At 32.4% G+C, this 23,727-nt stretch overlaps 1 protein-coding gene across 1 annotated transcript; it reads right to left on the reverse strand.

The window, feature by feature from the left end:
* Positions 1 to 934: 934 nt before the first annotated feature.
* LOC148602793 (tRNA wybutosine-synthesizing protein 4-like) lies at positions 935 to 23,702 on the reverse strand. Its single transcript, XM_088554072.1, has 15 exons — positions 23,621 to 23,702; positions 21,426 to 21,550; positions 20,386 to 20,461; positions 18,273 to 18,356; positions 17,529 to 17,643; positions 16,027 to 16,174; positions 13,187 to 13,253; positions 12,555 to 12,677; positions 11,024 to 11,204; positions 10,197 to 10,451; positions 8,471 to 9,124; positions 7,638 to 7,735; positions 4,529 to 4,710; positions 3,368 to 3,497; positions 935 to 2,757 (listed from the first exon to the last, which is right to left on the reverse strand). The coding sequence occupies exons 1-15, from the start codon at positions 23,672 to 23,674 to the stop codon at positions 2,575 to 2,577; spliced, it is 2,475 nt and encodes an 824-aa protein (XP_088410198.1). The 5' UTR covers positions 23,675 to 23,702; the 3' UTR covers positions 935 to 2,574.
* Positions 23,703 to 23,727: the final 25 nt, after the last annotated feature.

Consider the following 23,727-nt stretch of genomic DNA (forward strand, 5'->3'; position numbering starts at 1 on the left):
ATGGGATCTAGCCCTCCAATATGGGATTTAGCTGTTCAATACGGCTTTTACCCGTCCAATACCTCATATTGGACGGGTTGAAATCCATATTGGCCTAGCGTATTGGACTAGTTAGTCAATAAAGGTACAAGTTTTTTCCATATTTTCTGTGTTATTGAACCTTGGCTAGAAATATTGGACTTTGGCTACGCCTCAGTCCAATATGGCTAGACTCAGACCAATAACTAAGCCAATATGAATAACCTTACACAATAATACTATAATATTGTTATTGACCCATCTGTCTCTCTTTCTGTCCTTCCATCAATTTGTCAAAACATCTTATCGCCTGGATAGGGCCTCCATTTTTGGCCTAAATGGCTATAGAATGTTGAATTTCAGTTGGGCGGGCAGTGAAAACATTTTTCTCAGCAACAATAGATCATACTGCTAGATATTGGGTTCACAACTTCAATATGGGTCCAATATTATGGGATGGGATTTCATGTCTGTTGAGCCTCTACTTGATTACTGATTTGGTTAGTAGAAGCCTCGATGGGATTGTTTTTAATGGAAATAATTCTAAGGGGAAATAATTCTTTTTAGGGAAGGGGCTTGGTTAAAAAATCAGGGATTTAGGCTAGTAGCTTGGAAAGCACATCCATTTTTTAATGGAATTCCTTCAAGTTTGTTGAATTTTTAGCAGCAATAAAAGCTTGGATAGGATTGATTTTCACTGAAATTGGTCAGGCAAGACCGTGTTTCAATGAGGGACTGAACAACTTACAAAAAAGTGCAAATGAGGGTGTGTGGGGTATTGTAAGCATGCTCGCTTAGATCTTCACTTACAATGTTTAGGATAGAAAACTGACCTTATCAAGAGAATTATTGATGTTGGCAAAACATTGTTGTAGGATCTGCTATATTTAGAGAACCAATGAAAACAAAAACAAGATTCCATTTTGATTTTCTTCATTTTAAATAAAACAGACATGAACCAAGATAAAATACCCAAATCAGAATGCCATATGTTTCTTACATTGTATAATCTCACTTATGTTTCAGTCTCTGTAAGAATCAGGCAGTGGGTTAAAAAAAAAAGTAACAACCATTTTGAAAGTTTAATTTGACTATTTGCACCATCAGAATCAAGGAAAAAAGACAAGATTTTCCATATCGCATTGGAAAATTTAGTTATAATTTCATTGAAATGCACTGAAAATTAACATTTCAAGGACAGATAACTCTATCAAAAACCTGATTTTTCTAACATTCTATTGACTTTTTGAGCAAATCAAGCGATGCAGAGATCAAATAATGGTAATATCAAATAGAGAAAGCATCCTTGTGTGAAATTATATACTTTCAGAAAAGTGGGTTTTTGACATGCATGTTTCAGATCTTTCCCATTTTGCCAGATTCTTACAAAAACTTAAGTATTGTTGGCACACATTTATTACCATATATTAAATTGAAGTTTCTATCTTAAAACTTGCATTGTATTTAAAATAGTGGTGTCCAAAACATAAAACAGCCACATAAAAAAAAATTATAATAGGATAATTACTTGGAAAGAGTGAAAAACCAAAATATTATCATGAGTGCCGAAGAATGCCTAGATTTAACGAGTATGTGCGACTTGTTCCGCACACAAATTAAATCCTCAAGCATTCTTGGCATGAGTGATCATATTTTGGTTATTCACAATAACCAATTGATTATCCTATTTATTTTATAGATTTTCTTCATAAAATTAGCGATATTTCCAACCTGAATTTTAAATTCTGTGATTGAGGGACTGATATCGAAGTTGTGCCTTTTTGGCAGGAGAAAGTCCGAGTGAAATTACTGAATTTATTTCACAGTGTGAATCATGAAATTTTACTACACTGGGAACATTTGATAAAATACTGCTACCTATATAATAAGATGAGGACACTCTCATAATTGGTAAATAGATCTTCTGAAAACACTGTACATGTATATACTGCAATCAATGTCAAAAAGGGAAATAAAACAACAAAACATTATTTACCTACAAATTAACTAATTCATCTTTATACTGTTAATTGGGGGAAAAAATAAAAAAGAAAATAAAGAAAATAAGATACATTTACAACAATAGATAATAATAAAATTAACCCTATAAATTATAAGTTAAAGCCTGAATATCACATCGTGTTCAAATTGGCATTAAAATAGAAACAGTTTTGGGCCAGGCCTGGATTTCATAAAAAAATAAATCTCAAGGTGAGAATTTCCTCAAGTTCTGTATTTTTTTTCCTAAAATCCTCAACTTCAAGTCATTGAAATGACCTGATTGGTTGAAATTTGAGTTGAGGAAGGATTTGTGGAACATCTCAATTTGAGATGTTTTAAGAAACTGGACCCTAGTTTCATAAATATTAGTTCAATTGTGATCAAATCCTTCCTCAACTCAAATTTAGACCACATACATCACTTGTAAAAAAAAACTTCAGGAAGCATTCAAGGATTAGACAAAAATCTCAATTTAAGATTCTTTATGAAACAAGGATGAGGCCTGTAATATTACAGGGTAAGCATTTTTATTTCAATGTTCTATTTTATAAAACACTAGGATTGAATTGCATTGAAATGCTGAAGACATTTGTTTACATCAATTATAAATGGAGATCTATTCAGATGTGTTCCAAACGAGAAACAATTTCCACCACCACCAAGAATCACAAATTGTCCATTACCAAGGTAACACATCTGATGTTGCTGGAGCATCACCAGGAATTTCATATCAGCAGACTGTAATATAAGAAGGGGGATAATCAAATATTTGAATAATTTGTAAGGAAGGTCTCTTAATATTTATTATAACTAAAGTGTGTCACTTATAGTTTTGCTCAAAATCAAACTTGAAGAATACTAAATAATGAAAAAATTTAGCAAGTGGTCATGAGAACACTAGTAATATAAGGGAAACATTACTGACATTTTTAGAAATTGTTTCCAATTAATGCAAACTGGGAGAACTCTAATCAACTGTCATTAGGCCAAAAATTAATGGTCTTGTTTCTTGCTACCAGCCAAAAAAAAAAAAAAAAAACAGGGTATGCAATTAGGGATTTTTTATCTTATTTTTTAAAAACAGATTGCATTGAGATAATGGAGAAACAATCTTGACTATAACAGTGCTTGAGCAAAAATAGCCATAAAATGAGTAGGGTAGCAATACAGGCACATTATTTTTTTTTGCCTTAGTTTATGAAATTCATAATATGGGTAGCGACAAAAGTCGGTGTTCAGGTTTTAAACATATTTCTACTGCAGAATTAATACTAATACCAGAAATAAACCTGAACTCCAAAGTTAAATAAAATAAAAACTTTAGTGTTATCTTCAGTTTAATACATACAGGAAGTTGATATTCTGCACATGCTCCTGACAGCAAACAAATGACAGCGACCCCTAGTGTCTGATGGTTCATATTTACTCCACCTATCAGAACAAGCTGATTGTCTATAATTTGTGCTGTGTGTGCATATCTGCAAGTAAAAAAAATATTAATGAGCATAAGCTTTAACACTCTATATTCTGAAAACATGTCTTAACCAGACACCTCTTAAAGCCCTATTACATATGTTTAAATATAATTTGAACATTATTATACAGAGCACCTGTCCAAAGTGAACCAAATTAAAATTCGAAACAAGTTAAAGGGAAAGACCACCTTTGCATTAAGTTAGGCTCTTATGAAAAATCATACCCATGCAAACAAAAAAAATTAAACTTAAATGCAAAATGGGCTTTTGTAAAATGCACAAGGCTATACAAAATTTGAAATCTTTGAAATATATGTGGATAGCTATCTTATAGAACTCTTCTATCTGAAGGAAGATCATAAGTAGACTTTATTGATTTATAGATTCCGATTAGCCTGTGACGTCACTAAGTTGTTTTGGAACTGATACAAGTACTGCATATAAATATGTGAAAAAAGAATATTCTGTAAATATTTCTACGATTCTGTTTTTTGAATCACCAAAACACACTTATGATTGCACAAATGATCAAAAGAAATATTCATAAAGTTTTTTTACTGGCAACACGAAGTAGGCATTAGCATTAGATTATCCTCAGACATACTAGTCTTCTAGCTGAAAATCCAGTTGTTTGTGAATTGTTGTCCGACATTTGCTGACACGTTGTGCCTCAATCTCTTCTGAATATTTTGGGTTCAAATTATAGGTGAAAAGTCCCAAATTTGCACTTTCTTTGGACATCGCAATCAATTACCTCTTTACTTTCACTTTACAAACCGACTTTGTGACATCACAACCGATAACGGTGGCACCAATAGGGGTCAGAAATTCTAATTCTCTAATTATAAATTGCGATTAATTAATTAAGAAAAGGAAATTATTACTTTTCAATCTAAATTTTCATGAACATTTAACAGATTAGTTTCGATATTTATGACTTGCAGAATAACATAGTCTTCTCCTATAAGTTTTGGCAGATTTCACTGTAGTTACATCAGATCTACTGATCTCATGAAGTTTTCACTGTAAAATACCTGGGCTGAAAATCTCCTTTCAGCAGGAGTTCCTTCCATACTAATGTATCAATATCCAACATATACACTGAGTTCAAAGGTCGTAGGTCAGAATCTAGTCCACCAGCTAATATAATGTAATTGTTCCATGCAGAAACTGAATGTGATTGTCTATACCCTGGATTTGAACCACTACTATATACCTACAAAGATATAAATAAATATCTATAATAGGATCACAGAAGTACCACTGGACACTATAAAACCCACTGCTATATACATGTACCTACAAAAGTGTAAGTATATATGATAGGATCACAGAAGTACCACTGGACACTATATAACCCACTGCTATATACATGTACCTACAAAAGTGTATGTATATATAATAAGATCACAGAAGTACCACTGGACACTACATAACCCACTGCTATATACATGTACCTACAAAAGTGTATGTATATATAATAGGATCACAGAAGTACCACTGGACACTACATAACCCACTGCTATATACATGTACCTACAAAAGTGTAAGTATATATAATAGGATCACAGAAGTACCACTGGACACTACATAACCCACTGCTATATACATGTACCTACAAAAGTGTATGTATATATAATAGGATCACAGAATTACCACTTGACACTACATAACCCACTGCTATATACATGTACCTACAAAAGTGTAAGTATATATAATAGGATCACAGAATACCACAGGACACTATATAACTCACTGCTATATACATGTACCTACAAAAGTGTATGTATATATAATAAGATCACAGAAGTACCACTGGACACTACATAACCCACTGCTATATACATGTACCTACAAAAGTGTATGTATATATAATAGGATCACAGAAGTACCACTGGACACTACATAACCCACTGCTATATACATGTACCTACAAAAGTGTAAGTATATATAATAGGATCACAGAAGTACCACTGGACACTACATAACCCACTGCTATATACATGTACCTACAAAAGTGTATGTATATATAATAGGATCACAGAATTACCACTTGACACTACATAACCCACTGCTATATACATGTACCTACAAAAGTGTAAGTATATATAATAGGATCACAGAAGTACCACAGGACACTATATAACTCACTGCTATATACATGTACCTACAAAAGTGTATGTATATATAATAAGATCACAGAAGTACCACTGGACACTACATAACCCACTGCTATATACATGTACCTACAAAAGTGTATGTATATATAATAGGATCACAGAAGTACCACTGGACACTACATAACCCACTGCTATATACATGTACCTACAAAAGTGTAAGTATATATAATAGGATCACAGAAGTACCACTGGACACTACATAACCCACTGCTATATACATGTACCTACAAAAGTGTATGTATATATAATAGGATCACAGAATTACCACTTGACACTACATAACCCACTGCTATATACATGTACCTACAAAAGTGTAAGTATATATAATAGGATCACAGAAGTACCACAGGACACTATATAACTCACTGCTATATACATGTACCTACAAAAGTGTATGTATATATAATAAGATCACAGAAGTACCACTGGACACTACATAACCCACTGCTATATACATGTACCTACAAAAGTGTATGTATATATAATAGGATCACAGAAGTACCACTGGACACTACATAACCCACTGCTATATACATGTACCTACAAAAGTGTAAGTATATATAATAGGATCACAGAAGTACCACTGGACACTACATAACCCACTGCTATATACATGTACCTACAAAAGTGTATGTATATATAATAGGATCACAGAAGTACCACTGGACACTACATAACCCACTGCTATATACATGTACCTACAAAAGTGTAAGTATATATAATAGGATCACAGAAGTACCACAGGACACTATATAACTCACTGCTATATACATGTACCTACAAAAGTGTATGTATATATAATAAGATCACAGAAGTACCACTGGACACTACATAACCCACTGCTATATACATGTACCTACAAAAGTGTATGTATATATAATAGGATCACAGAAGTACCACTGGACACTACATAACCCACTGCTATATACATGTACCTACAAAAGTGTATGTATATATAATAGGATCACAGAATTACCACTTGACACTACATAACCCACTGCTATATACATGTACCTACAAAAGTGTAAGTATATATAATAGGATCACAGAAGTACCACAGGACACTATATAACTCACTGCTATATACATGTACCTACAAAAGTGTATGTATATATAATAAGATCACAGAAGTACCACTGGACACTACATAACCCACTGCTATATACATGTACCTACAAAAGTGTATGTATATATAATAGGATCACAGAAGTACCACTGGACACTACATAACCCACTGCTATATACATGTACCTACAAAAGTGTATGTATATATAATAGGATCACAGAATTACCACTTGACACTACATAACCCACTGCTATATACATGTACCTACAAAAGTGTAAGTATATATAATAGGATCACAGAAGTACCACAGGACACTATATAACTCACTGCTATATACATGTACCTACATAAGCAAAAGTATACAGCCATGCTGATATCCAATAAGGACTTCAGGTACTAATATTCCAAGCTCAATCTGTTTAACTAGAACCATGGTAAATTAATAGTAATGGTCATCATCAAGATATGGCGTATCCATCTGAACATATGTTTCCCATGTCATAGCTTCCATCATCTACTGTGTAAACGATATCAATTGTCGCGGTGGCTCATTTTGATGGATTATGTTGATTGAGCATATTCGTGCGCATCAATTTTTGTGGATTCAAAATTGATGTTATTTAGCATTGAAAATCAATTTCGAGTGTACTATTTTTCGTGCTTTTTTGTCCACCGCGAAAATAGAGAAAAATAGAACCCCCCAAAAAATTAGTACTTTTACAGTACCTTAGACGTGACATGTTATGAGCAACTTGGCAGGTGTTTCTAGAGAAGTTGTTGTTTATCATAGGCGGATCCAAAGTGCCCTGCTTTATCAAGTAGCAAAATTTATGAAAATAGTGTTTGTGTGTAACCTATGTTTATAATGCAATATAAAACGAGCACAATATCACCAACCTTAGTCCATTTACCAGTAGCTGGTTCAAGGAAATAGCTGCAATCTAAAGCCAACTGTTTCTCATTTCTACCTCCATATACAAATATCACCTCTGTTCCTATAAAATCGAAAGATCGACATTTAACAAGCAACTGTCTTAATTGGAATGCTCCCAAAAGCTTATAAAATCTATTTCATTTTTCTCTCATTTTGTTGAATGCATGATTTTAAAACTCATCAATTATTACATGATTTCATTGCTGTCGTTTTCACATAAATACAAATACATGTACTTTTATTGAGATTTAGAGGAAAATCCTATTTAATTATAGCTTAAATTCTCATCTAAATAATTATGGTAAAATTATTGCATTATTGAACAAGAGGTTGACAAATTGACAGCAAATCAAATTTTCCTGAACAGACTAATATGGCCAACACTCTGAAACAACAAAAGTCATATTTATCAAAATCTAACTTACAAATCCATACTTAAAAAGAATCTGCCAAATACTTTTCAAGTTATTGCATGGACAATGTTGAACAGCAGTCCCCCCACCATACATCCCAAACTAATAATGGATTTTTTCCTTCAGAAAATTACGTTGAAAATCACCTTCTTGTTAAACAGTAATAAGTACTGTACATGTATTAATTTTTTGCTATTTTCGCAGCGGACTGATAGGCAAAAAAACATACTCGCCAAATTGTTTTTTAACACTATATAACACTTATCATTTTTTAAACATTGAAAATTGATACCTGCAATTATGGTCGATTGACAAAATCTACGAAAATTAGCAACTGCGAAATTTAATATGTTCACAGTATTCAAAATAGTAAGGACTGGTACCTGACTTATTGCACACAGTTGAAGTATGTCGCCACCTTGGAACAGGAATTTCACCAGTCTGTTGAATCAAATCACAATCAATTGACTGAATAAATGGGCCTAGATGATTAGCAGCTCCAGAGTTACCACAATTCGAATCCTCTTCATTAATTCTATAATCCTGTTCTTCACTATTTCTATCTAACATTCTATTTGAATCATTAACACCACTGACTGAATTTTCACCATCAATTTTTGTCTCATTTTTGTCCTTTTCTACATTAAGTTGACAGTTTGAAGTTCTTGAATCTGACAAAGTGACATTTTCTAAATTGATATTCTCTATTTCAGTAACAGATTGTCTGGAGTTCGTAACCTCATTTTTTGGACCATGAGAATTCAATATAACATTGTTTGACAAACAAGATGTACTATTCAAAGTCACTTGCAATCCATCTTGGGAATTAACTTTTCCACAATTTGAACAATTAGTTGAATTTTGTGCAACAGTACTGTTGGAATTATCTCCCTGTATGTCAAAATTTTGCGAATTATCTCCCCTTGTGATTTTAAGTCTCAAGAGTTGGTTACATGGATAGATTGGAGACATCCTACCCCCAACCATGATAATGGAGCCATCCTTCAGTGGACATAATGTGTGTCGAAGTCTTCCAACTGTAACATAACATGGTCAAATCTTGATCAAATTAATCTTTAATATATTTTTTAAAAAGCTTGCAAAAAAGAACATCATGTAAAAGTACATGTATGTATAGGAAGATTAAATGAAAGCTTATACTCTACCATAAAAAAATAAGAAAACTGTAGCTGTGTTTTTATCATGTAAAACTATGATTGCAATAGACAGTTGTTATGCATTTGTCATGACTAGGGTTTTGAGAAATTTTTAACATTATATAACCTCCTTTTTTCTTTTGAAGTATATTTCTTATGGAAACTGATAAATTCTGCTTTTCATTTTCATATAACTTTCAATTTAACTAAGGCTAAAAAAAAATATATGCAGACCCTGCCGCATCCCTAAAAACCCTCATGCATTGCAGAAATTTTCATATCCAGTCCGTAATCAACTTTTAATTAGTTAACAGAATCGTCTGCACACTTGACAGAAAGGCAAAAAGTATGACAGGAATGATGCTCTTATTTAACATTGATCATTAAAAACAAAGGTTTGTCTCTTTTCTCGTGGGGGAGAGATGTCTCTTATTTCATGACGCATCTCATATTCCAGTAAAGTTATATTGCCATGGAGAATTTTATTAAATTTCTCAACATCCTGTACGTTTACAAAGTTGTTCAATTAGATGAAATGTCTTGTAAAAAAAGAAAACTTGCTTTTGATAAAAAAAAAAAAAACCTCCCTCACGCATCAATTTTTTTTAAAAAGTGGCCTGAGGACCTAGGCATTTTTTTGGTATGGCCTAATTCACATGTAAATACTGTAAATTCAGAAATTATTGTGTCCATTATTGATAATTGTGATTGTGTCATTTATGTCTATAATTCTATTTTTATTCTTGTGATTGTGAGTAAATTTTCATGTCAGTTATGTTAAAAATTTCATAATTAGAGTTTTGCCTATTTTAATTTTAATTCAGTCACATTTTTCACAATAATTTCAGAATTAACAGTAATGATTTATGAACCTAATCTGAAATAAAAATTTTTTTTTGTTTCCTTAAGAGCTGATTTTTGGCCTTAGGATAAGACAAAATTTTAGACTTACTTTCTGTTGTTTTAAGATCAACCTCTAAATGTAAAACTTTAGAATTGAATGATTTTATGTCTGTCACTGTTACAGAAGACAACCGTTGATGTTTTCCGCCTTCTTCACCAAATCCTCCAATGGTTATGATAACGTCACCAATTATCATACTAGCATGTCCAATCCTCATCAGGGGCATTACATTAGGAATGGGTTTTATACTTATTAAACTTGACGTCTGTTTGTTAGTGGCTGATGCTACTGACTGGTCAATACCTAAAAATAAAAGACAGACCATTTAAAATTAATTTATTACTTCTCAGACCATTTGGCATGAAAATGAATGAGAGAGGGAGGCATTTAAAATTTTTACCATTTAATTTTCAATCAAGCAATGAAGACGTTTTTACATTGTTCATTGCATTTTTGAACTGCAATGCATAAATATCTATGTAGTTAACTCCTCACAATTTACCTGTTTTAAGAATTTCAGGCCTTTATTCCATAGAAAGAAGTGGAATGAAAATCATTTTGTAAATAAAAATGAAACATGAGCTGGTGACTCATTCATTACCTACATGTCTTATCATCATTAACAATCATGGCTAAATTCAATGATATTTATAAAGCGTACATGCAGTTTTGTTTATTTTCTTTGACAAAATTGCAACTTTTTCATAACCATATGCCATCTTTATTAGCTCATTAGTGCACATGTTAAAATTCACAAATGTACATGCACATCATGAGAAAAATGCAAATGTTCATCACACTATTGATGTACCTTATTTCTTAAAAATATTGTTTTCAATGTTCATTAAAAAAAAAAAAATTCTATTTAGGCCTACCTTTCAGTAATGGTTGACAGAAGCCGTTATAAGCACATAGTATCATATAATGATAACATTTGAGATGCCATTCTTCATACTCATCAAAAGGTTCTAGGTGTTCGACTCTAGCTCTCTCCTCACTGCACACTAAATTGTTGTAGAACTGATTCATATCCAGAGCCTCACACTCCTCCCAGCCCTACAAAACAAATTGGACAGGTTTGTTTTCATTATTGTGCATTAATGTGTAATTTAGTTAATGTAGTAGATGCAGGTAGCTTTGAATATTTATTGTTAACAGATCAAAATAAAAAAAAATAGTAATATTTGGGATTCCAAGAAGCAGGGAATATATGTAAAAATGTGATTTACTCTCATTCTTATCCTCTTTATTATATAGGATTAAACAGGTATTTTCCATCGTTCATACATGCATGAACGACTGAAAATATTTGTTTAATCCTTATAATTCTATCCGGCAATCATAATTCCCCTCTGAGAGCCTGAGTCAGATACATGTATATTGATACACTGTGTTTATGTTTATGCTTCAATACACACATTCCCTTGCACACGTAGTAGTTCCAGTAGTAGGTGTAAAGCATTCATTTAATAATTCCTTGCAGAAAATTAAAATATATTTTTCATCTTTTTAATTCCTTTTTAAAAGGCATCATTCCAATACTACATGGTGGCCATATCGGTTTCAATCTGACCAGTGTTCATGCATGTATGAACGATCTGAAGAAGTTCTCGACCAATCAAAAATGGCTGTAAGCATGAAGAATCTTATGATTAGAATTATGTCAATTTAAAACCTCAAACATTTGACTATCATATCTCTACAACCAGGAAATAAGGACATTGAAATTTCTAGACAGCTATGATTGTAGAAACACTGTTAACTGCTCCCAGAGCCCAGTCACAGATTATTATTCTATAAATAGTTGAATCCAATTATACAGAGTAAGAATATATCAGCAGTCTAAATGGCTGCATCATTACTGTGGTTTCAAATTTGCTGGTTTTTGTCCTGAAGTTATTATTTGTCATTATATGGAATTTCCCTTTTACTATTCCTTTTGCCCTCTGCCTAGATTTTGTCAGTTTGATAATTTTGTTTTAACATTATTAAAACAGAAGGTACTACGGTAAGTCATCCAAAGAGGCAGTTTTAAGTTAAGTTTATGTATTCCATTCAATTTGTCCAGCATTTTGACAACCACCCATAAATAAATTAAAAAAGTTCCTTCCCCTGTGCTTCATACATTTCTTTTAAGGAGCAGCTCTAAAATGCTCTCTACAAGGGATCTACTCCTAAGGCAAAGAAAAATTGCCATTTTTCCTCTAATATGCTTTAAAAACTAAGGTCAGTAGGTACCGATAGGCAATTTTTTTTTTCAGAAGTACTTGGCTGGTTTGTTTTGGAGACATATTCAGACTTTGTCAAGTGCTTGTCAAAACATGGCCCAAAAAACTTTAGGGAAGGCACAAACATTAGGGTTGGAAGAGTTAGCTGAAACACGATTAATTCTTTTCAAGGCCTTACCATTGATTTGAATCTGTCTAACTGGGAAGCCATTGAAGGATAAGCATTTATACACTTCAGGGCAGACCCTATAGTCTTAAAGTGGTTCTGCATAAATAACCCAAAGGCATCATCTGGGTTTATCTAAAAGAGATAAGTATACCTTTACAATATCATCAATAAAAAAGAACTTATATCTGTCAATATAAATTGTGTTTAAATTTCATATCTATAATGATTGTTTTTACTATTTGTTCAGGTTATGCATAAAAACAATAGTGTTCCCTACAGATAGTTTCCACTGCCTATCATCCTAAAAAAAACATCAAAGCTTGCATGATGTGACTTCAAATTTGCCTCCATTATGCCAGAGTGCCATTTTTACCTGAAATACCTTGCTCTTTTTAAAAGCTGTAGGGAACACACTAAAAGTCAACCACATAATCATAACACGTCTATTTCAAACCATATTTGACAATGTATTAAAGAACTGAAGGACATAAGAACTAATCCAACCTTTTTAATCAGTTTTGGACATATCTGATGGTCACATATCTAAAATTGAAAAAAAAATACATAAAAATAAAAAATTAAGTTGTTCTATCAAAATGGGTTTGAACCCCCCCTTTCCCCCAAAAACTTAGTAAACATACCTGTTCATATAACACAAATGTTGAGTTAGTAAATGTCTCTGCAGCCCATTGTATCACTTTAGAAGAACTGAAATATCAAAGACATACAGATACAGTAACTACATGTATCTATCTTCTTAACCAGTGTTCTAGAATTCCACTTTCCCATCACCTGAGGCAAGTGGAAAATATCTTAAAACAGTGGTAATTATACTATTAAATATAGTGGTTTAACCTGTTTCCAGTGCAAACGTTTACCTATGCAATCACAAACTTAGATTTTTTTGTAACAAAAAACAGGGGCCTGCATGTGTGGCTTAACATTTCATATATGGTATTCTTTAAGTTTGCCATTGTGATTTACAGTACTCCCTAAAAATCTGTTTATGCATTCAAAATTATTTTAATATTGATTTTAAACCTAGAATAAAATAAACACAACTGACTGATGGTGAGCAACATGTATGTAAGAGATATTCTTTACTAAAATCATATGATAATTAAATGCATGTATGACAAAGAGTTTCACCTTTCCTTTGGTAAAATAAAAACAATAATGGCGACTGGTGACCTTTGTCATTAACCCATTCCTTCAGTACTCTAGATCAGCATTTACAACAATTATAATTTTTTCAGCATTTATTAGAAGAATATCCGAACTATGTATATATATATCTATATAATCATCTAAATAAAAGTCATCAATCACTCCTATGGGGTGATGGATCGTTAAAAACGATGCAAAACATAACAATAAATTAAATAAACATCTAAATATGTTTAACATCACCAGAAGATGGTAAAATTTACATTGAATATTTCAGATAACTGATATCCTTCTTCAGCATAAAACTCATAAAACTTTATGAGCATAAAACTCACAAAATTCAAGATAAAAACATATTCAGAAGCTGAATCACGTATGTTGTGGGTGATTGTACCTTTATCAAAGGCACACATAAGCAAATGATATTAAAAATGAAATTAAAAATAAAAATTAACTGTGGAAAACAATTTAAAAAAGTCAAAATATAGCAGTACGGTGTATTGATGTATAGCATGTAGTGCTGTACCAGCCTTAGATCAAGACCTAAAAATGAATTATTTTTTCTCTCTCGTTTACTCCAACTGGAGAAGTTGTTTGTAATTTCTTCACCCAAAAGCTTTCCCGAGACACTCTTTTACATTTTGACCAGTTTTTATTATGTTCTATGATCGTAACAACAATGTTGTGGAGATCTTCCTGGGTGTGTCCGGCGGATCTAAGATGGCGACTAAGAGGGAGGTCTGGTTTGCATTTGTAGTCTGCATACTGCGTACTGCATACCACATCAGCACTGGAGAAGGTACATGGTACTTTTGGTTTTGCACAATCTAATTAAAACTAGATCTTGTAATTTGTCCACTACGTTCGCGCATTCGTAGTGGACAAATTACAAGATCTAGTTTTAATCAGATTGGGTTTTGCAAGTCACGTCGCCAAAAGTGGTAAATTCCTTTCCAGTGCAGTTGCTTTTGAACGTTTTTGTGTGCAGTATCTGGGTACAGGTCTTACATCTTTTACCTCCACATGGTTGAAACTGGCCCGTTGTATTATAGTTGGGCTGCGATGAAATCTCTGGTCTTACTAGGGCATCTCTTAGGCTTCTAGGTCTACGGAATGCCAGGAACAGGGCCCCAGGAAAGAGCTTGGAGAGCTTAAAATGTTTTTGAATGTCTTGAGTGTCAACCATGTGGAAATAAAAAATGTATGACCTGTGCCCAGATACTGCACACAAAAACGTTCAAAAGCTACTGCACTAGAAAGGAATTTACCATTTTTTGCGATGTGACTTGCAAAACCGAAAATAACATATACCTTCCCCAGTGCCAATGTGGTATGCAGTATGTTGGCGAAACAGAACAACCTTTCAACAGGCGTATGAATGGTCATCGCAGTGATTACAAATGCAAACCAGACCTCCCTCTTAGTCGCCATCTTAGATCTGCCAGACACAGCCAGGAAGATCTCCACATTCTTGTTGTAAGGATCATAGAACATAATAAAAACTGGTCAAAATGTAAAAGAGTGTCTCGGGAAAGCTTTTGGATGAAGAAATTACAAACAACTTCTCCAGATGGAATAAACGAGAAAAAATAATCCATTTTTAGGTCTTGGTCTAAGGCTGGTACAGCACTATATGCTATACATCAATACGCCGTACTACTATATTTTGACTTTTTTAAAAATTATTTTCCACAGTTAATTTTTATTTTTAATTTTGATAAAGACCCCCTTTGTTAATTTCATTCAGGCTCCTTATCATTTGCTTATGTGTGCTTTTGATAAAGGTACAATCACCCACAGCATACATGATTCAGCTTCTCAATCTGTCTCGATCTTGAACTTTGTGAGTTTTATGCTGAAGAAGGTTATCAGTTATCCGATATATTCAATATATATATATATATATATATAAACTTGGCCATCAATAGTTTGAATTTTGACCACAGTGTGGGGTTTAAACCACTATACTTGTAGAAATTTGACTGATATCTTGAAACTTGAAAATAAGTTTATGTGAAAACAAGATATTTTTTAGCAATGGCTCATTAGTGATACCCCCACTTTTAACCGCAATATAAGTAAATAAACATAGTCCTTGGTTAACAGGAAGTTGTCAAATTCTTCCAAAAATCAATCTTACAATAAGGCATACATTGTACCAACAAAAAGAATGTGTCTGAATTTCTAGTTGCTGTGATGAGTAGTTGCTGAGAAAAGTGCAATGAAAAAAATTGCTGCAGATGGACACACTGACAAGTGTAAAACAGTATACCCCTCTTCTCCTGAGTGCGGGTATAATATGGTTTATACTCACCATCGTTTGGTCATGTATGTTAAAACACATTCAGACAATAGTAATGTTGGGGCATCAAAGTCTACACCTAAAGCTTTTAACAGTGCTTCCAGCACATTGTGTTGTGTCAGATCAACTCCAAGTAACTTGTAGCCAGGGGTATCTATCTCTGTTGAGGATATAAGAGGAACTAAGTTCAAAGAATGCCCTTTCATATCTTAAGTAGCACTCCAGCTAAGAATCATGCAAAATGTGATATATGGTTGGAAATCATACATATTTTTATTTTTTGATATTGTGATTGAATTACCACAGTTAACAGAAATTAACATTGCATTTTTCATACGTCCCATGTTCTTGAAAAAGTATATAGAATGCACAGTAATTTCAAAATTAAGGGAGGTAACTCTGTAAATGACACTTAAATACAATAGAATCTATTGGATTTTTAAGGTTGATTATCTCCTTAGAGCAGGCAGATTGAAATGAATAGTTATACAATTCATAATATGCACCCATAAAACAACTTAATTACAAAAATAAAAATATGTAGTCTTTATTGGGGTGTTTGACATATTACCGAATTTGAATGATTCTTACAAAGACAGCTACTTAATATTGACTTCCTATCACACTTTCATATCTACAGTAAGAAAAATTGCTTTGAGCAGCAACTCTTAATCAAACATCATTTACAGTCTGAAATCTACACAAGTTAAGATAAAAAATACTATTATACATGTACATGAATGACTAAAATATTTTTAATTCGCATCAACTTACATTATTTCCTAACCCACAGAAGCAACAACCCCCAGGAATGCATGTCATCCCCACTTTGACAACTCATTCAGACTTTGCTGCATGCTTGAGGGACAAGCAGTCACCAAAAGTTTTTAGTATGATTTGACCAAAAAATGAATCAATAACTTCATGCAATCCAGGGAAGCATCCTACCCTAAAACCATTGAGGCTTCTTTGCTTCCGATCTTTTAAATCATAGATAAGAGTTGATTATAATTGAGTTTAATGTCAACAGAAACTTTGTGAATCCATTCTTAATTCTCAATATCATATATCAATGAGACTTTTAAAAGTATGTATACAAGAATGATCCTTTGCAAAATGGAGAACTGAAAAGGAAATGTTGAATGTATGAAAAGGTAAAGACTTAGTAGTTTTAGTGTAACATATATTTCAGTTTACATATGATTATCACATGATTATCAAGTATTCAGAAACATATGATTATCATATGTGGCACATTTTTATAATGCATTACTCAATAGTAAGTGAAGACAGCTTCTATCTAAATTTTCAAAACATTATCGACATTCTGGCCTCCATTTCACAAAGTCAACTGTAAGTAATGACGTAACAACAGAAAATTGTGATGCCATAACTTGCAACTTTTTAAAATTAGCTGCTGATATGATTTTAAATAAATGTTCCAGTAAGAATTTTACTATAGAGGTCTTGTGAGATTTAAAAATGCAGAAAAAATTACTTTAACATGAGCTTACCTACTAGAGGATCAGCATTCTTGTTCTGTCCACTATACCCAGGTATAAGGTCCTGTAATTTCTGCTTAGTTAGTATTACCGCATGTTTCCTCCTAACAACATCACTGAAATCTATCTAAAGTACCAAAAAAATAACCCATTATCTTATGTTCCAGGTAAAGTATGATTTTTTTACTCTTTTAACACAAAAATTTTGTCATAACGAAATTGATAATTAATGAAGTTATGATATTACTTTGTACTTAATAAACTATATTAATTTTTTTTTCAGTTTACATCTCTTATCACATTACCTTTGACCAGATTTATTTGTGTACCACATGACTGAGACAGTAATTCCTTAAATGAAGAGAAATATTTTCATAGTGCAGCAATACTGGTCAAAATAACTTTTACTAAAGTGAGCAAAATAGATTACCTGATTCGGAGAGAACGCTTACCCTACCAGTACACCTGGTCCATATTCCCAGTTTTTAGTGGAGTTGCTCATTTGCTTTTGTTACTTTGTATGTATGATCTTGGTTACTTTATGTTCTTTGTTGTGTATGTTGGTTTTCCATGTCTGGTCTTTGTCCCTGGATTACATTCTTTTGATTACCGCTATGGTCTTGGTTCCCTTGATTACTCTTCCATTAATAGTAAAAATTCTTTTTGGTGCTTGAAATCTCTGTTTATTTTTAACTGTACATTTAAATATATATTGATCCTATATTCCTACAAGAACATTTGATTAACCTGACTAACCTCATAAAACACAATGTCTTCTAGAAATCCCTTGGCTTTCAGTCTAAAATAAGCTGAATCAAAGCCTGCTCCAAGTGACAGAATCTAAAAAATATTCAATTACATATACATGCACAATATCAGGGTTTAAAAAAAAACCCAAAAAATATAGCATGTATGCGTATTTGGCAGAGGACATAGCTTTTATCAATACCCTGATATTGTTTTTATCCTGCAATGAAAAATATTTTTGTTTTATTATTAAAATGTTGGTAGAAATGTATCCCAATATATTGACCTCTGCCAAATTGATTTCATTTTGTTAGGTTAAATGCATTAAATTCGCTGCTTTTTTATCATTTGTATAATTCTTTAATCAATATTTGCTGTCAATTTCATTGTTTATTCTTTGCTTCTGAATTTTCATTTTATTCAAAAATCACATTTATCAAAAATTTGTTGTCACAGTACAGTATAAGGCCTTAATTAATTGAGCATTGTACATGTAAATTCTCATATCGGTAGAACATGAAAGGGACATGATCTGTAAGAGCTTAATATCAAAATCAAAGCATAGCTTTTCTAAGATATGAAAGTCATTCATTATCTTCTTGAAATAGATGGTCAGTCGCATCTAAAATCTTTGATAAGCATTTGTTTACGTCATAGGTTAAGTATAAAATATTCCCAACTTCTATGGAGAACTCATACTAATCAGGAAATGTACAAAACTTAAGTAGCTGTCTTTGTAAGAATCATGCAAAATCTGGAAAATGTGATATATTCCAAAAAAGGCTACATATTTTTATTTTTGTAATTAAGTTGTTTTATGGGTCTATATTATGAAATATGTAATTATTCATTCAAATCCACCTGCTCTTAGGAGTTAATCAACATTGGAAATCTAATAGATTCTATTGTATTTTAGTGTCATTTACAGAGTTATCTCCCTTACTTTCAAATTCTACAGCAGTGTGGGAAACCATTTTTCCCCAACTTGCCATTCTGGCTAGTGCCAGTAGTGGAATATTGATCTTGCTAGCCAAATAGAAATTCAACTAGCCAATTTTGTTTGTTTTTTTTTGTCTGCACTAACATCTGTTTTCTCTTGGATTTGACCATCATTTCCTATCTTTTTCTTCCTATAACTATCTTTTCATTTGTTTTTAAATTTATCAAACATTTTTCCATTTTCGAATATTTCCTCCCATTGAAGTTTTTTATGTACTTTACAGTAACAAAATGAGTACTCCATTTCTGAACTCGTATTTTAAAAACAAAATTATATTTCAACAGATTGATCATCATGATACAAGAAAATGTTTATCATTTGCTTCTTGTTCATTTTTATTTTGACACTAAACAACTAATTTGCAAGGTAACATATCTTAAATTACCAAGATAATGTTGTTTGAATACTAATATGAGATTGGGACCGTCGCGTAGGTTTTAGTACATCCCGTTTACCGAAAATTAAAATGGCAGATCGTAAACAATGCTTTTCAAGTCAATAAAATTGTGCATATCATGCCAAAATTCACTTGACATATTCAAGCTTAACTTCTTAAAATGTAGGAAACATATTTTTAATGTATGATGTTGAGGGATGTTTTACTAAATAACCTGTTGGCTGGTTAACTTTCCTTGGAACTTGCCAATCAAATGACAGCCACCAAATTGATGAGTGTAAGCTAATGAGAACTCGCCAAAATACACATCTACTCGTATTTGCGAGCTGGCGAGTGGTGGTTTCCCACAATGTGCAGTGCATTCTATACAATTTTTATCTCCTATGAGCATGGGTTATATGAAAAACCAAATGTTAATTTTTGTTTACTAAACCATTTTAAACAAAATATCAAAAATAAAAATATGTAGGCTTTTTACCCATGAATCACATCTTGCATGATTCTTAGCTGGATTACTACTTAAGGGATATTGCTAGAGCTACTTGTAAGAGTGAAATGAAAGTATGGTAAAACACATGGTGCCCACATTTAAAGGCAATGTTTACTCCAAATCAACATACAGTACATCATGTAACATGCATAATATTTTTTTTCATATTCAATGTCATAATTTTTGTCTACACAACTACACCAGAATGTATGATGAATCAATCCAAGTGACTTACCTGTTTCTTAGTAGTGTGGGAGGATAAAAACTTCTTAAGAATGAAATCAACAGCAGTAGCTCTGATATAATAACCCCTGTAAAGTACATGTAAAACAATATCAAAAATTACTGATTGAATTGGTTTAAGGACAATCAATCTAATCAATTTTAAATCAATTCTTTAATACACATTTTATTATTAAATTAATTAAACATTTTCTTGAAATTTGATTTACCTCCCATGTTTCATCATTCCTCTACCCCAGACTTTACTTTTTATGAACAACTCGGCAAGTGTTTCTAGAAAAGCAGAGGACATTTACCCTACTGAGGGATTTGGTCCATGCTCCCAATTTTTGGTGGAGTCTGAGTTCCGTGTTTACTTTTTTTTCCTTTGTACATATTATTATGGTAATTTCATGTTCTTTGTTGTGTGTGTCTATTTTCCATGTCTGGTCTTTGTCCCTGTATTACATTCTTTTCATTTCCACTAGAATCTTGGTTCTCTTGATCACTACTTCTATGGTATATACAGTGTACTGTACATTAACATGTAGTACTGTACTGTACATCAAGTTCCAAATGAGCACTCTTCTTCTGGGACACAGCAAGAATATTTCATGACAGGAGAGTAAGTCAAAAAGACCTTATCCACTTCACTGGGCCACCTAATTTTTTAATGTCAGGGGTAAAGATTAGGAAATACAAGCTGGTAACCCAGACTATATTTTTGTTTAATTTTTTCTAGATATTCAACTGAATTTTACCCAAATGTTTGGAAGCCCAGCTCAAAATCTAGTAGCATGGGCTACTTGGTGACTGCTAATTTTTATCTCTGAATGTATTTCTGTATAACAAACCATGAGGGCAGGTAAATTTCACTATAGGCCAATTCAATTTCTGCAATACTTGCCCACTTGACCAGTTGGGCAAATTTCTGATTTCTAATCCTGTACAACTCATTCAACTTATTTATTTTACTGTTTGAATCACTCTATTATGGGCCTTACTGCAAAAAAATGTCACTTGTTAATCATTACTACCTGTATGTGCACTTACCTATTTATTAGAGGAGATCTTTTAGCTGTCTTAGATACAAACTCATGTAGGAAGTCATCATCAAAATATCCAACGGATGCCATGGAACATTTGCTGACAATAGAACTGTCATTGGTGCCTTGGACCTGTAAAAAAAACCTGTACATGTACACGTTTGCATCAACTTGTATGCAAATATAACAAGGGAAGTATACCATCTCTCCCATGTAAAAATCAGACAGTGTAAACTTGACCTTTGACCAAAGATTCTAGATTTCATCATGTTCATTAGGATCAAGAAAGTGCTAAGTTTCATTAAAATCCATGAAAGCATGAGGATTCAAGAGAACATTGTATAACATTGGCTTAACCATACAATACATCCTAATACTTCCAACACTTTAAATACATGTATGTACCGGTATTGGTACATGTAATTTGGTGTCGTCTTGAATTAATCCAAATTTCCTTTTGACTTCCATTTCTTAATTATATGTTTTGAGAACTATTTAAAACTTTTAATAAGCATCTGGTCAAATAACTTTGCATGTCTTAATTAGATAACAGTGTTTGGATATTATATGATCCGTTGAAAATAACAGTAAAATAAAATCTAAAAATTCATAACATGTATGGATAACTGAGTAGTGTTTTGGTACTCGATATTTGGTATCTTAGACGATTAACCGGTAAACTGTTTCTGTCCCTAATATTTTTTTTTATCTACACTCTTCTTTCCTAACTTCCTTTTAAAATGTCCAACCGCTCAGTAGTAGAAATTTAGAATAAATTTTTAACTACATGAGGACAAAGATGCAAGAAATTATTATTTATGAGAGCAAAGTTGACAAAGATTAATTTGCAATTTAACAAATTTTTATACAGTAAATCAGCTAGATAATTAAGTACAATATAAGGGCTCAATCTTTGAAAAGAGGGTATTTTAAGATGCTGAAGTAAAACCAATAGGACACATACAGTCTATAGACTCTATAGCCATCAATTGTTTCCTTTTCCATTAATGCATGTCATAACTGTTGACCTTACAATAAAACCAGTCAGACCAGTGTAGATGCCTTTGCTTTGTTAACAAAAAAAAAGAGTTCGCTTCTGTTCTACAAATGTATGACAATCTCAATTACAGTGTATCTCAAATATAATTTATTCAAAGATCTCTTCAATACATTGTTATGTATTGGTAATTAAAAACTTAATAAAACTTTCTGATTGAAGTTACCAATATCAAGATTTTTTTATCATCAATCACTTAATAAGTAACCCTCCATTAGTGGATTTTTTTACAGTTCTTACCAGGTTGGCATGCTGATAATCACATTTTCTTCCAATAAGATACAATGTAGATGAATTTACAAACTGTCTACTTCAATGTAATGAAATGTTAGTGGTGAAATTAAAAGCATCATTTAATTTTTAAAAAAAATTCCATACTCAGGTCAGGCCAAACATTGTTGGTATAATAATAAATTTACCATGTTTACAGTGTATTTGTTTATAGAAGAGTTCGCGGTGATGTCATCATTTACATGCACCTGTGATATGTTTTTGGTTGGCAAAAAAATCCATGCCGATGTGTGGAGTATCAACTTTGAATTATAAATGTTATAACTTTTTTCACTTTTTAAGATAACTAAAAAACTCTTTTGATTCCTAAAATTGTAAATTAAGGAATTTCTGATGTCATAAGTGAGCAAAGGTCGCTCTTAAATGTATAGAAATTTGTCTAAACGATCATCATACTGATACTTGAAAAACTTTTGTCAACATGGTAAAGGCAAAACACTCCATCAGAACTTATTGAAGTTTTAGAAATAGTAAAAACAAATGTTGCCTAGACAAGAGATCTTAAAGACATTTATGAGTAATTGTGGGAATCATGTCTTTATGCCAAGATATATTTAATGGTTATTATGTAGTTTAATACCATTTCTGTAAAGGACAGAGAAAAATTATTGAAAACTATTAAAATTGGGGAATTTTATCCTGGTTTTTACTTCGGTGGAGTCACAGTGGAGAATTTAAAATTTTGGTTGACAGTAGTGTACAGATACATCATTACATGTACATGTAGCAGTGTACAGATGCAGACTGTATTGCGTAATAACACAATAATAAGGCAGTTTTATTCCCTAATTTCATTTCTACTATTTAACCATAAGATAACCCGAACTTCTTTTAAACTACAGATTATATATTACCGCGGTTTCCCTCCGACTTTTCCCACTTTTGTACTTCTTTTTCTGGTGCTCCATCGTGGAGAGGTTGGTCCACTCGGATTCCTTAAAAATTATCTTTCAAAATGTAC

Source organism: Perna viridis, chromosome 11, assembly GCF_037379345.1.
Source record: "Perna viridis isolate PV_CMFRI_1.1 ecotype Kerala chromosome 11, ASM3737934v1, whole genome shotgun sequence".
Classification (NCBI taxonomy): Eukaryota; Metazoa; Mollusca; class Bivalvia; order Mytilida; family Mytilidae; genus Perna; species Perna viridis.

Excerpts from the sequence above, each read along its gene's own strand:
- LOC148602793 (XM_088554072.1), bottom strand. The coding sequence starts at position 23,674 with ATGGAGCACCAGAAAAAGAAGTACAAAAGTGGGAAAAGTCGGAGGGAA. Across the intron at positions 17,644-18,272 it reads AAGACATTGTGTTTTATGAG|ATAGATTTCAGTGATGTTGT; the intron begins GTTAGTCAGGTT and ends TTGGTACTTTAG. Across the intron at positions 3,498-4,528 it reads AAAGGAGATTTTCAGCCCAG|ATATGCACACACAGCACAAA; the intron begins GTATTTTACAGT and ends TTTTACTTGCAG.